The sequence below is a fragment of the Crocodylus porosus genome, unplaced genomic scaffold (assembly GCF_001723895.1).
Source record: "Crocodylus porosus isolate Cpor-Errol unplaced genomic scaffold, CroPor_comp1, whole genome shotgun sequence".
Classification (NCBI taxonomy): Eukaryota; Metazoa; Chordata; order Crocodylia; family Crocodylidae; genus Crocodylus; species Crocodylus porosus.
The window spans coordinates 171349132-171370366 of record NW_017728906.1 but is presented as its reverse complement, the minus strand read 5'-3'; the positions used below and the strand labels follow the sequence as shown (position 1 = coordinate 171370366).

Here is a 21235-nt window from a genome sequence, read left to right as displayed (position 1 = left end):
AAAGTGGGTTTCCTTCAGGCCAGCTGTTGCTGGCCTCCCACCTGCCTCTGGGCACGCTGCCCACCTGTCTCACCTGCCACAACTTGTTGGAAAATTCATAAGTTGTTAAATAAAATGAAAGGCTGCTCATTTCTTGCCCCAATGCCAGGGGGCGCTATCTGCGTCTCTGTTCCTCCCCTACACCGCGGCCCAAGCCTCTCAGATGGCACCCAGCCCCACATTAGGCTCCAGAATCCTCCTGGCAGGACTCTCCTTTGATCCCTCCGCTCAGGCTGCCTATGCCACCTTCATTTGGGCTGCTGAGCTCCTTGTAGCTGGTTCCCCTCTCAGGCGTGATCCCAACTCGGGACCTTCAGCTATACACAGGCCTTGGCCTCACCTCCAAGACCAGGCAGAGTCCCAGGCCCATGACCCTGGGTGCCCCTCACAGTGGGCACCTGGCCCTTTTGACCTTCTTGGTCTTGGCCCCAGCATGGACCAGTTGAAGGGGCACTCTATTCCCAGCCTCAATAGCCCCACACTCTCTCCGGGTCCACCTTCCTGGTGGTAGGTAGGGAGCTGGGGTACCTCGCACCATGACTGGTGCCCCAGGGTCTCACAGGAGACTCATTCCCCTCCCCGCCCCCCCCCGGGGCAGCAGGTCATGGTGCTACTTTGGATCTTACATTCGACCCACGCTCAGCCTCCCAGTAGTGGAGGACTTACTGGGGTCAGGACTCGCATCTCCCACTCTGGGGCTGAGTCCCCTTCACTCAGCCTCTGGCCCAAACCTCAGCCTCAGGCATCCAAAGACTTACTTGGGCCTACTCCCCTTGCTTGGGGCTCCACATTGCCTCCCTCACTTGAGGTTCCAGATCTCTGCGCCTTACTTGGGGCTACCCCCTCATTGGGGCTCCATGACTCCGCCCTCTCACTTGGGGTTACAACACCACCCCTCACTTGGCTACAGATCTCAACCCCCTTCACTGGTGCTCCATTCTGTCCCCCTCACGTGGGGCTCCAGATCACCTCTTACTTGGGGCCCTGGGGCTTTGTTCCCCAGTGGGTTCAGGTGGCCATAGCCATGCCTGTCCCCAACTTTCCCTCTCGGGGTCTTGCACCCCCGCAGGGCTCAGGTGGCTACAGCCATGCCTGGCCCCTACTCTTCTCCTCGGGGCTTACACCTCCAAGGGGTTCGGATGGGCGCAGCCATGCCTGGCCCCAACTACCTACAGTGGTACACAACCCACCCAGTTGTGGGAGCTGGGGTTAAGGAGCCCCAACACACCTTTCACCAGGGTGGTAACTGGCCTGGCATTTTCTGGGTGCTCCCACACCACTGAGACGCCCCACCAGGCCACCCATTCCCAGCAGGATGCAGTTTTAGGTCATGCCCAGGACCAGGAGCCTCCTTACCATCCCCTACAGCTCCTCCCTTACCTCCAGATAATACCTGCAGCCAGGCAGTGTTGTTGCCTGGCCCTTCAGCAGGGAAAATGCCATGTTTATATGGACAGCCCTGGATCCAAAATGGCTGCCCTCATCAGGCATCTGCTGGCTGCTAGCTTCAGGCCCTTAAAGTGGCAGGCACCTACACTGCCCTGCCACACCAACATATCCTACTTTCTGATTAAATGACCTAAGCACAAGGTTGGGGACTGGGTAGGCACAGTGCACCCTCCATACTTCCTGTTGAAGTTGAGCAGTTGACAGCCAAGAACACAAGAGCCAAAAAAATAGTAGGCAAGAGGAAGCCCATTGAGGAGGGCACTACTCTGGAAGAGAGGAAGTCCTGGGCCATGAAACTGCTTATGCATTTTTATTACGCCATTTTTCAATGGAACTGCAAAGCGGCAATGGGACCTGGGGACTTTTTGAGTGGATGTAATTAATAGACGTGTCAGACTGACAGGTCTATATACTGACTTCTGTACACAGGGCAGGTAGAGCAAGGGTGGTCCTCACTAGTTTCTCCATAGTATTCCAGTAGTGAAGCTGTAGGGAGCATGTCAGAGAGGTGATTGAGGAGTTAACTCATTGTATTTGCTCTGTCCTTTGTATCTTTACTAAGTCTGTCCATAAAGTTTCCCTTTGAAAAGATATTTTTGTTTTACAAGTTGAACGGTCGGTCACTCATGATATAATTTTGAAAGGCAGTGGAATTACTTCAGGGAATTAAATGGGACTGGTATTTTTAGGTCCTTGTGGATAGTTTCTGATGAGAATCTCTGAGGAGCTGACTAATTTTATTTTCATAATATTAATTTTTTAATAAAGAGTGCATTTCACTGGGCTTCCCAGCAGATTAGCAATTGCCTAAGAAAGCAAACTTTGTGTGGCAAAATACTCTTTTTATTCTTAATCTACTGCAGTATGGGCAAATGGGAAGTATGAGAGACTCATCTCTGGTAAATCTTCTAAAGCGTTCTGTGATTACAAAACCTGGCAAATTCTGTTTGGGGATTAGTTACACTACTTTCATTTATGTATTACATTTTTTTGGCATCTGGAAAATTAAACACTTAAAAAGTAAGATATTCCAGAAGTAACATAAAGATGTTGTTTATCACAAAAAAATTGTTTCTTTCACCTTCCTTGTTTTGTCAGTCATATCGGTATTTCCCTTCCAACATTGAGGTCATTGAATGGCTTGGGGCCTATTACATTGACACCCAGTTTTGTGAAAAAGCCATTCAGTACTTTGAAAGAGCTGCGCTTATTCAGTAAGTAAGGCTTGTTGTTGTGTGCTAAGTAAAATACTTTGAGAGTTTTTCCTCTTGTAATTATATCTAGCAGACATGATAAGTTTAACTGAAGTACATTAATGCCATAAGTTATATTAACATTAAATATAATGGTGGGCATTGTTCATCAGTTTTCTCCTCTTTTATATTTATTTACAGAATGTTTTTGTTCCTATTATGGAACACCAATGGAATCAAAAGTAAAATGTTTCCTTTCCTTGATGACATCATCTAGTAAGGGCTGTTGAACTCAAACAAAAGCATCTTTCAGCAATTAACTTTGAAAGTTCCCTCATTTTATACAGTTCCTACTCTCATGAAAAATGGCTTGCAAACATCAAACAGTGCAAAAACATGTACAGTATGACTAGCCAACAATGGAAATGCATTGACCAGTCTAATTGATTTTGAGTATTCTCTCTGCAGTGCATTAAATTACCTTAATTAGTAATCTGTGTCTTGATAGATTACTTATGCACTTCAGAATAAGTTACATAGTCCACATATTTTAGTCTACATATTTTACTCTAGACCAGTGGTTCTCAACCTTTTTAGACTCAAACCACCTCTGGATAGACTTGGGGTACCCCTTGAAAAATACTAGCTCTGAGTTTTCTCTTTTCTTTTTTTTGACTGTGGAAAATAATAGAGCAGTTTTTTTTCATTCCAAAGAACTCAGAAAGACCACACTTAAGCTCAGAGATTTCAAATGGAAACCTGTATGTTGTTAATCACGTTTGTAAGCCTACTGTTGCCAACCTTGTGTGGCACCCCATGATACCCTTAAAGAATCTCAAGGTAGCCCAGAGTGCTGTGACACCTTGGCTGTGAATCATTGCTTTAGACTCACAAAAGGAAGTTAACATACAAATGGCCAACAAGTAAAAGTCTGGTCAAATCTAAATTTGAAGCTTGGAGTTCACCTGTGATTTTACATAGGTATAGAGAAAAGGACAGCATATGTGTTTTCATGGGGAATTTGTGTCAACAGATATATTAAATTTTATCTAACTCGCTACCTCAAGGGTTGTCAGGATTTCTCTTTATCGTGTTTTAAGAATCGCTTCCAAAAATCAGACTGAACCAAGCTCCGCTACTGCTAGAGTCATTGGTGATGATCTGAGATTTGACCCACTATTTGTCTTATTATCCATATCATCTAGCTCAATGCCCCTGAAAGAATAAGGGAATAGTCAGGTATTTGAATGACACAGGTACCACAAAAAGAAAGACTGAATGAATAGTAGATGGGATAAGAAAAAATTAAACAAAAATATATTTTAAGAAAAGTTGCAAGAGTTAAAATGATATAAAAACTAAAATTATAAAAAAATAATTTGGGGGGGGCTTTAAAAATTTTTTAAAGATATACATAGAAAAAAAAATTAAACTCATACTAGTGTTAATTATAAAGAAAGGTAGAGGTGAAGGCTAAATAAAAATTTAAAAAGACAAGAGTTGAAGTGATTTAAAAAATAGGCAAGGGATAAACATAAATTGTCAAATTTTAAAATAAAAATATGGACTAACAAAACTTGTGCCTGCTGCCTCCTTGGTTGTGTTATTGTAGTTTGGACTATTTTCCCACATAATTAGTCTGTGTTTTTGTCATGTTTTTATTTTGTAAATACTTAGGGAAGGGATTTTTCTGTGTACGATACTTTTACATGGGACCTCAAGTTGTGCTTGGAACCTTTGGACGCTAACCACAATACAAATTAGGTGTTAGTGAGCACATCAACATGTGCATTAATGTTCCTTTTCTAGTGCGCATTACATTTAGTACCTCCAATGTGAGGTACTAATATCATGTGCGTTAGGCTGTGCTAATGTGCAGCAGCACATCTGCATGCTTTTTTGTGACACTTAATGCACAGTAGATTATTTTACTGTGCAGTAGCATAATGTCACGGTTTTTGTTATGCTTTAATGCACAGTAAAATAGTCTACTGCGCATTAAAACGCACACGTAGACTTGTCCAGTGACAACAAAGCACAAGTCCTGAAACCTATAATTACAACATAATGTTAAAAAAAACAGTAGCTGATCTGCTGTCAAATTCCAGCCTGAAAGATCAGGTTCTTATCATAGCTGTGTTAACTGGGAGTAGCTTCTGACATGAGTCTGGAGCAAGGCTCAGTCTCAGACCCAAGGGCAGCAAGATGCCTTTACCACTTCACCCACTCCCCCTCCTGGGCCTTTTATTATTATTATTATTATCTATCACTGATTGCAAATTGAATCGCATTTAAACAGATTGCCAGGTCTCTGTTCCACATAATGTAAATGCCACCATTCAGTAACACTTTATTTAAATCACTTAATGCTAAGATACATTTCTTAATTCATTACAGAAAGTTTTTCAAAATCTTATGGGGGCAGATTTTATTAATGTGTTACTTGGACATAAATAATGGGAGTTATAGAGCTAAATTGAAATTCTAGCCACTGACAGTTTATTCTCTATTTGGGATTTCTAGCTATTAGTAGCTATTTTATTAAAAGAGAGTCATAAAAAGTTCACTCTTTTGCTGTCTACAGTAGAGGCATCTGGCAGCAAGTGAAATATGAAGCAGACTTCCGTCTTACATAAGCTTATTTTGCTCAGTACTAGACTAAAAACAAGTAGAAAGATTGTTTAGTGGTCAAATTGACTTTTTCTGGGATAGAATTTTAAAAATTTGAAGAAAATAAGTAATGAATAAGTAGCACAGTATGTAAAGAAACATGGTAGATATTATTAGAAAAATTGTTTAAAAACCGTTACTGTATGATACCCTCGAGGATGTGTTCAGAGCATACCAGAGAATTCAAATCACATTCTGTATGTGCTTCAGTGTGTTCTTACAGAATTTGCTGCCCTGTATTATCTTTATTTTTCAGTTTGATGAACTTATAATTTCGTGTGCTACTCCTGGAAAGAGTTCACTCCACATGCCCTGACAGCCAGACTATAGTAATACTGGTTTAATGGTGGATCTTTATTAATTCTTGGCAATTGACAGGATATTGGTCTATTTATCATTTGATAGCATAACAAAAACATACATTTATTTATACACAGACCAACTCAAGTGAAATGGCAGTTGATGGTCGCTAGTTGCTATAGAAGAAGTGGTAAGCATTCCTTCCTTTCTTTTGATGTTTTTTGTAATTGGTAACATTTTACATTACTACTTTTTTTTATCTTCTGAACTGTTCTACATGTGTTCTATGTATGCTTGGCCCTAAAATGTACTTAGCAATAGCGTGCTTTTCTTTTTTTTTGGTGTTTTCCCCATATTTATACATTATTATAAAGACATACTTGATATGATCTTGTTTTAAGTCTGAGTTTCAATTATCCATGTTTGTACTGGCTTATGAGTGGAGCAGTCGTACAAAGTTAAAATGAACAGGGCAAACTAGTATAAGCAGCCATGCTTTTTTTTTTGCTTGTTGTCACGGTATTCTGTATGCAGCATTAGCCAGTTAAGATGATTTTACAGCTGGTTAACAGAACAGACCATGTTTTTTAAAAATTTTTAGTAGTAGATATATTTGCTGGATATTAAAAGTTAGCTTTTAAAGTGTACAAACTGAATGCACGGAACCACTTTGAGACTGAATTCACATGCTGATTCATGTTAGTGAGAGAGTGCTATCTGGATCTGCTGAACATTGTAAGGACACTGGGGAAGAGACCACATCCTCAGGGCCAAAATACAATTCAGACTTTTAATAATGTATTTACCAGAATCCAAGACAACTCTGAATTTAAGATGACCCCACCGTAATTAGATTATGTACCCGGAAAGTGCTAAATTTGTTATAATTTTCCACATACAGAATCTAATTATTGGCAGGTCATCTTAAATTCATCCCCCCACTGCTTTCACAGGGAAAGCAACTGTGGGGGACAAGGAGTCAAACTCCTACCCCTTGCCTTCCCTGTTGGCCCTGTGATGCCTGTGCCTGTCCCAGTGAGGCCTGGCCACCACCAAACGCCTCCCTACCATCTGCCCCATGCCCCTGTGCCTGGGCCTGCCTCTCCTCCACCCCCTGCTCCACTCCACCACCTGTGTCCCTAACCACATACCTTCTGGACAGCTCTGTCTCCAGCTCTGTCTCCAGACCCTGCTCTGACACAGCCCAGCCCACCCAGGCAGAAGCAGGGAACTGGGCCCAGAGCCAGAGCTGAAGTTAAAGGGGAGATGGGAATGGCCTTAACATGGCAAATTTCCTCATTTTGCTTGTCCAGTTATCTAATTCTGCAGGAAAGATGAGCAGGACCTGGGTGACTCTGACTTGAGAGAGAGAGTTAGTACCCACCAAAGAACAAGCACACGTTTTGTTCTGGGAAAGTTGTTTTTGGCTGCTATTATGTTCGTTTGTGATGTCCTGGCGAAATTCCCAGCCTGTCATGCCAGCACATTTCAGTTCAAGTTGAGCTCTACCTGTCACTTAATGTTGATAATAGTTTAATATAGCTTTTTTTCTCCCTGAAATGTTCATGTCTGCCCTTACATTTTATGATATTTAGGTAAGAATTAAAGAATGCCAAGTTTTACCTTAAAAATGTGATATTAGTTCATTAAAACGTATACTCCTTAAATAAAGCAGATGTAAAGAGCCAGGCAGGGCTAAGCTCCATCAGATTTCTGTCTGATTATGTGCCATTTTATATTGGAGGCATTCATATAAGATCTTTATTTTGGTTACAGGTAACTACCAAAAAGCTCTAGATACATACAAGGAGATTCACAGAAAATTTCCAGAAAATGTTGAATGTAAGGGGTTTTTTTTTTCCCATTGATTAGTGCAACTTTCAAATAAACCTGTTATTTAGGATATATAGAGTATAGCTATTTGTAATTGATGTTGTGCATTTTTTAAACAGAAACACTCTCCTGAACTATTTTTTCCCAGTGCTACTGCTACACATTCCTTGCGACAGTTCTACTTGACTAAAGTAATATGAGGGGAGTACAGCGAGAGGAAGATGAAAGTAAATGTGCTTAATGGCTTGTTAGTTGAGATCCTTCCTCCAAGTTCAATTTTGTAACTATGCTGTTGTTTACTCTTCCTTAGTATAATATTTACGTCGGCCCTTTCTGAGTCATTGCCTCTAGCCCAGCCTGCTCTTAACCTCTCCAGACCTGTTTGTGGTTTGGTTTCCATCCTGGGTCTGTTGCCCTTCTAATTTATTAATCTACAAACCTTTGATTAAAATGTTTACCAAATCTCCCAGAGGGACATGAGGCACATTTTTAAAGTTTATTTATTCAAATAGCCTCTGGAAAACTTTAAAGAACCCCAGACTGGGCTACCGATAGCAGGAAGCATCACTTTTTGATAGATGCTTTTCCACAGACAGAAATATGTCTATGGACCCAAATGGAAGACCTCCCTGGATGACAGTTGAAGAATCATTGCTATCTTTTATAGCAACTTTCTTATGTCCCAGGTTGTTGCTAAGATATCAGTATGTCACTTAATATAATTTCTTTTTTTAAACTATCTAATGAAGAACACTTCCAGGGATCCCCAAAGGTTTTTTCATCGAGGGCCACTTAACAGATGAGAGATTCTTCTGGGGACCACAAAACAAAAGAGCCCACAATATACCTGTATATTCAGTAGACGTGATGGAATATGCCTTACATGTACAGAGCTACAGTGAAAAGGATATACCATCATAGCTTAATTCAGGCCTGAGCTGAAGTTATGCAGCTGTTTTTTCCTGCTAATAAAACATATTGGTGCAGTTTATAGAACTGATCATCTCCCGAGCAGTTTGGCCCATCTGTAGCTACTGGGGGTAGGAAAGGGGTAGCTACATTGTTGTGCCCGTGCCTTCAGCTAGTGGCTACAACTTTTGTGAGCAGCTGGTTCTGATGAGGATGATCACTTTTGTGGGTCAGATGCAAACTCTTTGTGGACTGCATTTAGGGAACTGCTATTCTGAAAGTATAGTTGCATCATTCTGATGTTACTAATTTTGCCACATTTCCTAATCTCTCTTGAAGAGGAGGTTTTCCAAAGATATACTATTAAATGCCATCACTTTAAAAAGAAGTAAAAATTTAAATATGTCATGTTCATATTTGGCAACATGCATTATTGGGAGGGACTGTTTTACAAATCTTTCAGTAATTCCAGTGTTCTTGGGATATTGTCCGTACAAGTCCATGATACTGAATTTGTTACAGAACCACCTGGAATTCTCCTGTTCCTTGAATTTACCACAGCAGTGAATTAAGAGAGCTCTTTCTGATAACTTGTTTCTTCTGGTTAGTTATAGTTTAACATTGTGTTTAAATTGTGGTTTTTATTTGTTGTTGTGCACATGAAGATGGTAGAAGTTATTTTCCAGATTTGGGACTATGGCTCCAAGGAGTTACTTTATTAGTTCTTTCTCTTTCTTCATTTAGTTGCATTTAACCTTTACGTCACTGTTTATTTCTGACTGATAAATGACTAATATTAATTCTTTATATAATTTAGCTGTTTATGCAGAAGTTAAAAATGAACCCATAGCAAAGAAATAGTTACAAAAATATAGCTATTATAGTATCCAGTGTGTTCAGCTCATTTAGTATTAATGGATTGCTTTCAATAAAATGCTATTGATAATAGTTTCACAATAACAACTCAGTTCTAGTATTTTTTTTAATTTTAAAGTACTTAGAAAACATGTTATATAGTATTGCTATTCTATAGATAGGGAAGCTAAACACCAGAGTAGTAAAATTTATTCATATTGAATCCAACCTGAGTGGCTGGTGTTAAATCACAGGAAACCCTTGCCCCTGTTGGATGCCATGTCCACTGGACCCTCTTGCTTTTCAAGAAGCTCGGGTTTATTCTGAACACACTGCTCCTTTACTATCTTTTAAGCCATTTTCTACATCTATTTTAAATGTTCAATTAGGTCTGCGATTCTTAGTTCGTCTGTGCACAGATATGGGGCTGAAAGAAGTTCAAGAATATGTGACAAAGCTCAAGAGGGTGGAAAAGCTAAAAGAAATGAGGGAACAGGTATGCTTTTGTCTTCTCTGAAAATGTATTTTTTTTGCTTTGCTTACATAACTTTTTACATAACTTTACTGCACAGGAGGGAAGGTAAAAGAGTACTTTCTGTAGGGCTTTAGCATGGATAGAGTGAACCTTCACTTCATAGTTTACTAAGATCTAAGTTTGTTTTGTCTTAATTTTATATCCTGGATTTTAAAAGTTTAAATGTAGATGCTGCTTGGAAGAGTACAAAACAGTTCTGACAAATTTAATTCAGTCTTAACAACACTTTTGAGCAATAAATTCTCCTTACTGGAAGAAGTGATTGTAATAAATGGGGCATGATTTAAAGGGAGGCAAGAGGAAGCGCTTCCTGGAAATATTCTCACTACTACTCAGGTGCCGGCTCTTTTCTCATCCTTGTCCCCAGTAAGGTTGGATATATCTAAAGAGAAAAAGGGAGGACCATAACCAAAGGGCTGTGAAGAGCGTGTTTACCAGTTTGATGCAGCAAGAGGGAGAAGAGTACACCCTATGTACTTCACTTTGGGGACTAACTTAGAGAGAAGGGTCTCCTCACAGCCATATGAGTCATAGGATGATTGTATATGAAGTAAGGCATTCATGTCAATGGGGTGTTCTCAGATGAATCAGAGCATCCCATGGAGATGAATACAGACTGACACAATAGCTCTATGAGGTGTGAACTGACTATTGGTTCCAACTTGTGTTCTTCTTTCTCCTCTCCCAATGTCTACCCCAGTCTCTGATATAGAATGACAATTTTGGAGACAATCTTGCCATGCCTGTGGGTTTTAGAGCAATTTGAATGTTAAAATAAACCCCTTATTGAGATGATAGTACCTAGGAATCTTTTAACTAAATGATTCCCAAGTTTACCTCAAATATATATTCCAGCCCCTGTGGGGCTGAATATTGCAATACCAGTATTCAAGATACTCTTACTATGCATACATGTTAGAGCATTTTGAAAATTAAAAGATAAAATAGGACATAGTATATTGAAAATGCCTTGATCAAATGATCCCATAGTTGCATGATAAACTCTACCCAGGGTCCATTGCAATATACTAGTGTAAGATAGCCTTTCTCTTGTCCCTTGAAGACAGTCTCCCTCGCATGTGAAATACAGAGCTTTTAGGAAAAATGACTACTAAACAGTAGGCAAGTCTTAAATGTAGTGATGCTACCAGTTTACAATAATGTCATTAATGAATAGATAGTTAAGTAGCTGTAACATTGCCATCTTGGAAAATAACCCTAAGGGGTTTTCAGTGAAGAGGGTTCAATGAGTTATGCTAATCTTTAGGGAATAATAGTTTACATCCCAAACGCACTCATTCGCTACAAACAGACATCATATTTGTCTTGGGAAAAACCTTTTTAACTTGGGACAAAGTTCAGTCATACAGACATCCATATCCATTGTCCCAGGATAAATCTTAAGAAGATTCACAGGATGAGAAGTACTAATAGTTTATTCTAAGACATTGCAAAGTCTATTTGAATGGTTATTTTGGGATTGCATCACTGAATTAATGGCAAAAAAGTGTCAGTGTATTCAGCTGCTCACTAAACCCTGATTAGAAAGATTATATTTGTACATACCAATCCCAAGATATTTGTGTTTAGAGACAAATACAGGTGCAACTTGTCCAGAGACAAGTACGGTGTCTGTTCTTAGCCATTTTGACACAACATGCCAGAACTGACAAACTTTACTAAGGAAAAGTTAATGTTTAAATTTGCTTAGAAACTGACTTAATTATAAATTGAAGTGATGGAGGTCCATGGTGTTGGAGAGCTAAATACTCACTTGTATACAGTTCCAGCCCCTGTGGATTTTTAGTTCTACAACATAGACCTACAAGCATTAATGACCCTTAGATAAGTTCTTTTTTTCCTTTATAGTATTGACATCAAAAGTACAATTTGTTAAAGCTTTTAATTTTATTTTATTTTTATGTAAACCTGAGTTTTCTTGGCATTTTTTACTTTTCACTCATACAGTAAAATATTTATTATTGAATTATTTAGATTTGCTGTTCAAGAATTGATATTTAGTAACACGTAAGTGGTGTTAGAAAAGTGATAATTAAATTGACTTGATGCTTAAATTAGTGAAAGTTAAGAAATAGACTACAGAATACCATAGTTTTCCTCTGAATCAAAGGAGTAGTACTCTTAGAGTAGTACAAACCATATTATTTTATACTGTTATGATAATCACTTTAACCAAAACTTGGAGAAGCCATTTGGGATGTCTGGAATGTTACACCTGAATGTCAATGGTATCTCATTACTCAATATTCAGTCACAGAACCAACAAATCAGTTCAAAATAAGGGCATCGGCTCCTGATTCATTTTGTAGCTATCCAGCAAAGTACTGTTTTATGAAGGAAACTGATATTATTTTCTTTCACAAGAATTTCAATGCCAGTACTTACTTATGAATGGTAGTTCTGCAATTCTGTTCTGCTGGGTTGACTCTGGGTTCTCCACCATTTTTTATCTAGATGCATGAGTTCTATCACCAGACTTCCAGTTTTGACATTTCCTAGGTATTTTTGTTTCTAGAACATTTTTATCAAGTCTGTCAGTAACCATCTTAATTATAAGTCTCCTGTACCTCCTTGAAAGACCTGTAGCTCTGAAATTTGTCATATTTGCAAAATGCCAATTTCACTGCTTACATTTTCAAGTCAACACTGACTTTCAGTCAACAAAGAAAGACACATATCACTTTCTGCTCTCAACTCTAGCAGTAATTTAAACAGCTCAGTTTCCCTTCGTCATTTCCAAACTGGCTGAAAATCTTTCCTCGTATGCACTCAGTGGTAAAACAATAAACAGACAAGTGCTAGTAGAATTTGCCTAGCTTTTCAATACCTTTTACTAAGTATTTGTCTACTTGGAAATTTACCAAAATAGCTAGTTTGAAATAAATATTCTAGAATAATTCCATTTGTGGATGTCCTTATTTCATAATAAGGATATCTACACTAATGCCAAAATAATATTCAATATAACTATTCTGGAATAGTTACTCCTGTAACTTTCCAGGTGTTGACAAGCCCATAAATTCTTCTAGCTAAGGCTTTGGAAACATCTGTGGAGTGGTTTTTATTCCCTGTGGAAATGTTTCACCTTGTGCCACAAGTAATGGTATTATGTTCCTTTTGTAATCTATATATTTTTATAACATTAACATTTCTACTTGGGATTTCACTTAAGCCATGGGTAGGCATTACATTGTTAGTACAAAATGCATCCTTTTAGTATAGCAGAAAGCTAGTGTACAAGTGGTTTGTAAAGAAGAAAACATGGCAATTCCACCAGAGAATGCTAGCCTTTTCCAACAGCAACTTCTCCAGAGCACCAAGGTTTCTAGTGTCATGTGTTACATGTAGTGTGATATAATCCCACTTGAACCATCCCAAACAGTGTGGAAGAGGGAGTAAAGGGGCACTTGTCATGTTTGAACAGTCAGAGACAGAGGCAGAACTTTTCAAGCAGGGGTCAGGATTCCCTAATCCTAAACTCTGCCCTTCCATCCCCCTCCTCCCATTGCCTGGCCGCTCTGCCTGACTTTTTAAATTAAGAAATAAATGCTCTAAACATGTGTACTCCCTACTAAGATTTATAGTTTCTGTAATTCATAAGATACACACCCAAGAAAACTGAAATTTCACAATGAAGGCCATTGTAGATGTGTTGCTTTGATAAAACAATTAAAGTTAAAACAGATCTTTAAAAAAAACACACCTGGAAGACAGTTATGGTACTTTCTTCATTCCAAGAAAGCCAATTTCTAACTTAGTTTCCAAGACATTTTGCCATGAATTTTATCTTAAACTTTAATATTCACCAGCATGTTTTCCTGGCATAATGCAATGTCAAGTCTTAGAAATGTAAGATTTATAGGATAAATATTTCTTTTCTCCCCCAACTTGAATCTTTACAATGAAGTAAAGATAAAGTAAAAATAAATGAAACTGTCCTTGGATTCCCAAGATCTTAATAGATAAACACTACTCTGGACTCGTACAACGGGTATAGATTGATTATTATTTTCAACTGTGTTACCCAAAGCTTCATGCAAGGCAATTTTTACACAGCTTTCTGATAGAAGTGTTATCTGAAAGGACATATTTCACAGACAATTTTTGTTTGAACTTCATTAGTTCTGTGTAAATGTATTTTAGACTGGGTTTAAAAGTAGGTTTTTATACTGAAGAAATAAGATTTCTTAGTTACTACTGTAATTAACACCCAGTGTAATGTTTTTCTGCCATTTGCAGCAGTAAACTCATTTCTGAGTTTTCAGCAATCGGCTCTAATATAATTATTTTAAATAAGGTTTTTGTTCCCTCAAACTTGTTTCATGTTGCTGTAGCGTGTTAAATCTGGCAGAGATGGCAGTGCACGTGGCCGGAGAGAAGGAAGTGCTGGCGGGGGTAAGTAGACAACATCATTATTGTTTACTAAGTATTGAAGCTATCAGCGTTCCTAAAGAAAAGAGCTTTCCTTCACGTGTTGTAAAACTGCTTATATTTATACATTTATATGTGCAAATACATGTTGAGCCCCATCATAAGAGACAGGTTCCTTGCTGAGGGGCAAAAGGCCAGGGCAGGTATTGTGAGCCAGAGTCCTTAAAGAGATCCAGGTAAGCTTATGTGTGTGAAGGAAAAGGGCATACAACAGCCAATCACTTGCCTCCTCCTCCCATGTTCTCTATCCTAGCCAATGGAAAGCAGAGTGGTTTTGAAGCAGGGAGGGAATAGGCTGAGACCTTTGTGTTGTTCCACCTTCTGTCTTGATTTATCCCACACCCACTGCCCCCTCCCTCCCAGGATGATGTTCTTGACCATCTGCTCACTGAATGCAGCAGAGGGGCTATTTGCAGTTAGAGGAAAAGTACGTATAAGAGCACAGGCTTCTGTGTACGAGAAAAGAGAAAAAAATATATACAGAATGGAACGGCCACACCATGTTACTCCTAAGTGACAAAATCATGAGCGACTTAGGCGGGTTATGACAAAAAATCTTCATATCATGTGACATTATATTTTGTTCTGCTCATGTTTCAGGTTATGGGTATTCTTGTGCAATTGTTTTGCAAAGTTTTTTTTAATAGCATTGTTTTTCTTATCCTTCTGCCTACAAATGTCTTTGAGACATTCATTCCAAGGTTCAAATGGAGCCATGGAAATCATTAATATAACCTGACCTAGCTTTTAAATATGTGTATATAAACACTGCCTTTGCAGGATCTGCAGGGGTGGGAATGACTGTTGAGGAAACATGGAAATTTCTTTCCTTCTCTGATGGTGTGAAAAGGCTTTGACTCTGCAGGGCCACAAGAGAGTCTTTGAAACCATTATATTTTTATATGTAGAAACACCTGGTTGTCTAGGATTGAATATCACCTGTTCTGGGCCTCAGGCCAAGGTAGCTGTAGGAGTGAAATGCCTCACTCTGGTAGTTCTTGAAGGGAATATCTTTGGAGTAGGGGTTGAAAAGCTGCCTGAGTATTTGATATATTATTATGAATCCTGCATAGATTAGTGAGCACAGTGCAGGTGAGGCAATCAAAAATGCATGACAGTTTCATGTTTCTCTGCATGTCAATGATAGCGCCTCTGTGTGTGAAGAGGTGAAGGTCTTAACCAGTTTTCTCTCTTTGTCTTTCACCTGCACACACCCACATACTATTCTGTTATTTAATCATTCATTCATATTGAATTAATTCAATCTGAAATTGAAAAATGGAAGTTGGAGCAACACTGTACCTAGAAAACAAATAATCAAGTCATTTAAAATGTTTCCATTCTTGATAACTGATATTTGTCTTTTCACACATTTGAGGCTAGGAGAATTGTGATGCTTTGTAAATACTAGTGCTAAAATTCTTTTTAGTGGGCTGGCCAGGGGGGTCTGGCAGCAAAGCAGCCCCTTTTTGTGCCTGAAACTCCATTTCAGCATGTCACGGAGGCACTGGGGTGCTCCGTGCCTAAGAAGGAGATAAGGTGAGCTGTCAGTCACCAGGGCAGCTCAGGTGCGGATTGTCAGAGCTGCCAATCAACAGGGCAGTGCAGCTGTGGGTTGCTAGGGCAACCAGCCAGTCAGGTGACCGGAAGGGGGCAGGGCCGGGCCCTTTATAACAGCTCAGGCCTGGGCCCAGTAGCAGTTCCCTTCTGGCAGCCGCAGGAGCAGGAGCTCTGCGGCTGGAATTGGTAGTGGCAGCCTTGTGGTGCTGACTGGCTGCGATGATGCCGGGGAGGAGAGCACCTTGATGAGAGGTATGGTTGGAGGCCCCGGTGGGGGGGGCTCAGTGTTTATGTTATGAGCAGGAGGCTCTGTGTTTATGTTGAAGCCAGGTGGCTGGCGTTTTGGTTATAGTTACACCGGAGGACCGGGTGAGGCTGTAGGAGAGTGAGGAGGCCTCAGGGGGCTCCCCAGCAGCCTGGGGGTTCCCAGTGCCCAGTAGGGGCATGGTGCCAGTGGGGCACTACAGTTTGCGCTGGAGAGGCACGGTGTTTGTGCCAGAGAGAGGCGTGGTGTTTGCCCAGTGGGGCAAAGGACCCAGAGAAGGGTCAAGGGGGCCAGGCATGGCTGCGGCCACCTGAGCCCTAAGTGTGTGGAGCGCGGTATAGGCCCAGTAGGAGGGCAACTGCTGCAGGGAGCGTGGCGTGGGCCCTAGAAAGGGCAAGGCCCCAGAGGGGGCAGAGAGTGCGGCGCAGGCCCAGAGGCAGGGCAACAGCCACGGAGAGAGCGGCGTGGGCCCTAGAAAGGGCAAGCCTCCAGAGGGGGCAGAGAGCATGCGCGAGGAGCGGAGGCGTGGGCCCGGAAGGGGGGCAACAGCTGCAGATAGGGCGACAGAGACCCAAGAGGGGCGAGAGGCGCCGGAGGCGCGGTAGAGGCCCTGAGAAGGGTGCAAAAGCCCAGAGGTGGGCAATTTAGGCCCCAGAGTGGGGCAGTGGGCGGAGAGCCAGGCCCAAGGGGCGCCGGTGGAGAGCCAGGCGGGTGATGAGCCTGGGGTGCTAGAGAGAGCACCAGAGGGCAAGGGACCGCACAACGTCCCACGCATACCCCTTAAGGGAGGGGTGCAGAAAGGTACCCCATATGGAGTAGGGGCAGGACCATACGGTACATTCACCAGGGAGATAAAGGCAGCCTCCCATCAAAACTCATTTAAGATCAAAGTCGTGGCGGGCGAGAATCCGAGGGTGCTGAATACAGCCTTGAGTGACAGTAGGGGGCGCTAGGGAGTTCACGGCCGCCCCTAGGCCCCACTCCCTCACGCACCACTAATCCATAACAGGTGAAAATGGAGGAACATTGGAGCAAGCCAGGGGGATTCACAGTTAATGCAAACGGTGTCTCAAATGTCTGGGTAAATGGCACTCGGGGGGCTTTTTCCTCTCAGTTAGCAAAACTTAGCCATAATATATACCCTTGTTAATGCAAGAGGAGAACATTGGCCTGAGAGAGAAAGGGACAATTCGTGATTTAGCTGTTCTCAGTTATATATATACCCTTATTCCCTAACAGGGGAGAAATAAGCAAGATCTTAGCTGACAAGTTAAGACAGCATTGGAGCCCTGGTGCTAACATTTTGTCAATACTACTTTGAAAGATAAAAATACATGCAGTAATTAATAAATAAATAAAAAGACAGTTAAACTTATTAGAAACTTTGATCACAGGCTGTAGTAATTCCAAGGCTTTGACCTTAGCCCCCTGGGCAGGTTCATATACCAAGCAGAGACTAAGTGCAGAGAGAATGTACAGACTCTTGAGACACTACCATTAGACATCAAATCTCAGTGGAGGAGCAGGGTCAGAACTGAGCTGCAACTCTTTATTCTTCCATAATTATATTTAGATTTATTTACACAGGTATATATTTATTGTATCAGAATCCTGAAACACTGAAAAGAGTTCATGCTCCAGGACCAAATCTTTGTAGCAGATGATCTAAGGAGGCTTATTTATGCATATTTGGTGTAACTGCCCAAAAATCAAACAGTTTTGGAAATGGCTTAACAAATAAGCAGTGTTACAAAGGAGCTCCTATACTACGCCTCAAGTTATTTCTGCTAGGATTCCCAAATAAAGTTGTGGCAAAACGTACTACTTAAACTCTTCAGAAGCGGTCAAAGGCACCACACATTTGATTACCAGAAATGCTAGCTCCAGGAAACCTTATCAATGAAGAAGTTGGCACACAAGAGGCAGCAGACATAAGGGCTATGTTGTAGTATAGCTTTTCCATTTACAGAGCTGTAGGGAGCCCCAGACAAACCAAGAACCTAAACACTTTTTTTCCCCGTGTGCCTGGCCTTGTTTTACAGGATCATAAGTCTGTATTTCCCAGTGTAAATTTGCTGTGTACAGTCTGTGATGAGTCATGTATGAAACATAAATGTAGGTTACTTTACTTGGGATTTTTTTAATAAACTTTTTATGTTTATTGAAAAAACATGGTATCCACACTTTAGGATACAGTTCTTTGTCAATAACCATAGGGAAAGTTGCTGAATTGTGAAGGAGGATTAATTTTTTTAGAAGTTTTTTCTGTTAATAATTTTTATTTGGTCGCTCTTGTAGCCCCAATTTGGTATGTTTACTTTGCTTGATTTTTATCTTCTGTCGGTATCCTATTAGTTGTATGATCAATAATAGTGGGCACAATACCTAAAACGTGCGTAAGAGAGACCAGTGTGAGGGCAAATTACATTGACTGGATTTGCATAAATAAATAGATGGTATGTAAAATATCAAAGGGAGACTGAGAAAATGGAAGTCTATGTGAGGGTCAGTGAAAGACCTGTAAATGTATTTTAAAAAATCAGTTTGTGTTATCTAACCTCTTGGTTCCTTTTGAAGAATTTCTGCACAAATTCTAAAATCCCTACAATGCGTATTGTTTGTAAACTGTCTGACAAGTTTACCAGAGTCTTTTAAGCAGTCTCAGGATTCTTTCTTTTTCAAGTAGAGAGCTAACAAACATCTTCTTTCACTTAAGAGCTGAGAAATAAGTTTAGAGTTATTGTAACACACAGTCTAGACTTAAAGGCAATTTCAAAGATTGTACCAAATATGGCAATTCAAAATTTGACTACTCTTGGTACTCCTACCATAGCTATTAAAATTCTCTCTCCCTAGAAAACCGTCAGATACATATTTTTAATTCATAATTGGATGTAGCAGTATTGTACCAATCAGTCACACACTAATGTTTTTCTGTAATAAAAAAAAAAACACAAACAGATGTGTTTCTGAATTTGGGATCAAAGACTTATTTTCCTATGCTTTTCCCATTTAGTCAGGTGGGTGTTTTTATCCTCTTATCAAGTTTTATGAATTTGTTTTAGCTGCTCAGGATTAAACCTCTAGTACCTGGGAACCAGGACATTGTTTCTGCAGTCTTCTGCAAGTTTTTGGAGGTTTGGCCTTGTATGTAAGGAAGACAAGGGACAACATAATAGTATTTACTTGGATTTCAAACTTGAACCAGTCTCTGAAAGCAAAATGTTGTACTTGATGGAAGAAGCCATATGGCAGTGGGCAGCAGCCCACTGGGGGTTTGACAGGCTACACTCCTTGCCTTTTTTGAGATTGCAAACATGCTCCAAAGGTAGAAAGCTCTGAAGAAAACTGTGGGAATTTCATTGTGTCTTTTCCCTTCTTCAGCCCTCCTGCAGTTATCTCCATGGAAGGACTTCATCTCACCTTTTCTATCCCCACACGTGCTTTAGTAGAGTCTACAGGGAACCACCATATTTTTTATATGAGAAAAGGACATATTTGGATTTAGCAGCAGGCATCCCAAGCTTTCTTACTGCCCTGCACCAAAGATTGCACCATCAGTTGCATTTTCAGTCGGATTTGCATTTAGCCATCCCTTCATGTTCTTTTAATTCCAAATCCTAAGTACATTAGAATGGTCTCAATATGTTTTTGTCTTAGCACACCTCAGAGCTTAGCTGAACTTCCATGCCAGAAATGGTTTTCATTTAAACACGTTTGGTTAGAAGACTTTGTATGTGGCGGGCAGGTGTTGAACTCATTAACTTTTGGCCCAATTCAGAGCATGTTTTTTTTTTTCTCCAAGGCAGCACCACCAAGCCAAAGTGTGTGTGTGTGTGCGTGTGTGTGTGTGTGCGCGCGCGAGCTGCATAAACACATTTTGGGTTATTAAAGCACTCAGATTAACTGCTATTTAAAAACTTTAGCACCCATACCTAAGTCCCTTTGAAATTTTAAGAGGATGCAGATCTTGCTAAATGATTTCATCTTCATATCATGGAAGAAGAAAGTTATCATGCAGTTTTTATAACTTGTAGTCTCAGTGACATGAAGTAGTGCTAAAAATCAGAATCAGTGCATTCTACAATATAGGAGGAACTGGTTGCATAATAATTCTCTTTCTTCTAGGATTTACAACCAGTAAATGTTTGCTTAGAAATATCAGTTGTAAATCTGTACATTTTGACTGATGTGGTATAAATGTTACTAATCTGCCAAATAAGAAGTACAAAAACATTGACAAAGAAATTATACCATTTACAACTGAATAGAGCAGTGCCAAAACCTTTAACCACTTTAAAGTTGAACTGTTTGCATAATATTTGGCTGTACTTTCTCCCACATAAAAGTAACCAGTTTTCAGACTTACTGTTAGTTTTACTTGTTGTTTTTAATTTGGTTTTAATTTATACTTTTAAAAATCTGGTCCATTGTCTTTACGTAAAATAATTAACTCTATTTTTTTAAATACAATTGAAAGAGTAAAAATGAACAGAATATATTTTCCATTTATCCAATACACTAAGTAGAACATTCAAGATTTGACTTTTGAACACCCACAAGCAAGGAAAATCAGATTTAATATTGTGTTTGTACCCTTACCTTACCTTCTTTCATACACTGTGGGCACATCTACACAAGATGCTTTACTGCACAGTAGAACTAATTACTGCACAGTAAATGTCCGTGTCTGCATGTGCAGACTCTTGCTGCACAGTAATTGGCTCTAATTGTAAGTAAATTTGCTATCTGAAAATGCAAGTAGCAAATTTATTCAAGATTACTTACTGTGCAGTAGCATACATGTAGACACCTGACCAGGAGCAAATGTGCTCCTGGTCAAGCAAGAGATGGGAAATTGCTCCCTGCTCCTGGGAACTGCCTGCTACCAAGACAGGCTCCGCCACTGAGGTCTGGACAGGGACAACGTACCCCTGCCAAGCAGCAGGGAGCTCCCAGTCCCTACTCCCTGGTCAATGGGCCAAGCTAGAAGATTCTTATCTTCCATCCCAAACCCCACAGTCACAAAACCTGGGCTGGGAGATCCTTAATCACTATGATAAGGATCTCCCAGTGCCGGCCCTGCAACTGCAGAGCTGGCACTGGGAGATAAGGATCCTCCAGCCTGGGCCCCAGGATCTTGGAGTGGGGGCTGGGAGCTCCCCACTGCCCGGG

General features: G+C 40.4%; 1 protein-coding gene across 2 annotated transcripts in view; it reads left to right on the top strand.

The window, feature by feature from the left end:
• Positions 1-21235, top strand: part of IFT88 (intraflagellar transport 88) — a 72937-nt gene that overhangs the window by 44206 nt on the left and 7496 nt on the right. For both annotated transcript variants that reach the window (XM_019530187.1, XM_019530186.1), the window contains exons 20-24: positions 2587-2702; positions 5789-5841; positions 7428-7493; positions 9638-9744; positions 14139-14199. In XM_019530187.1, the coding sequence (XP_019385732.1) occupies positions 2587-2702; positions 5789-5841; positions 7428-7493; positions 9638-9744; positions 14139-14199 (403 nt within the window). The remainder of the gene's footprint in view (positions 1-2586; positions 2703-5788; positions 5842-7427; positions 7494-9637; positions 9745-14138; positions 14200-21235) is intronic.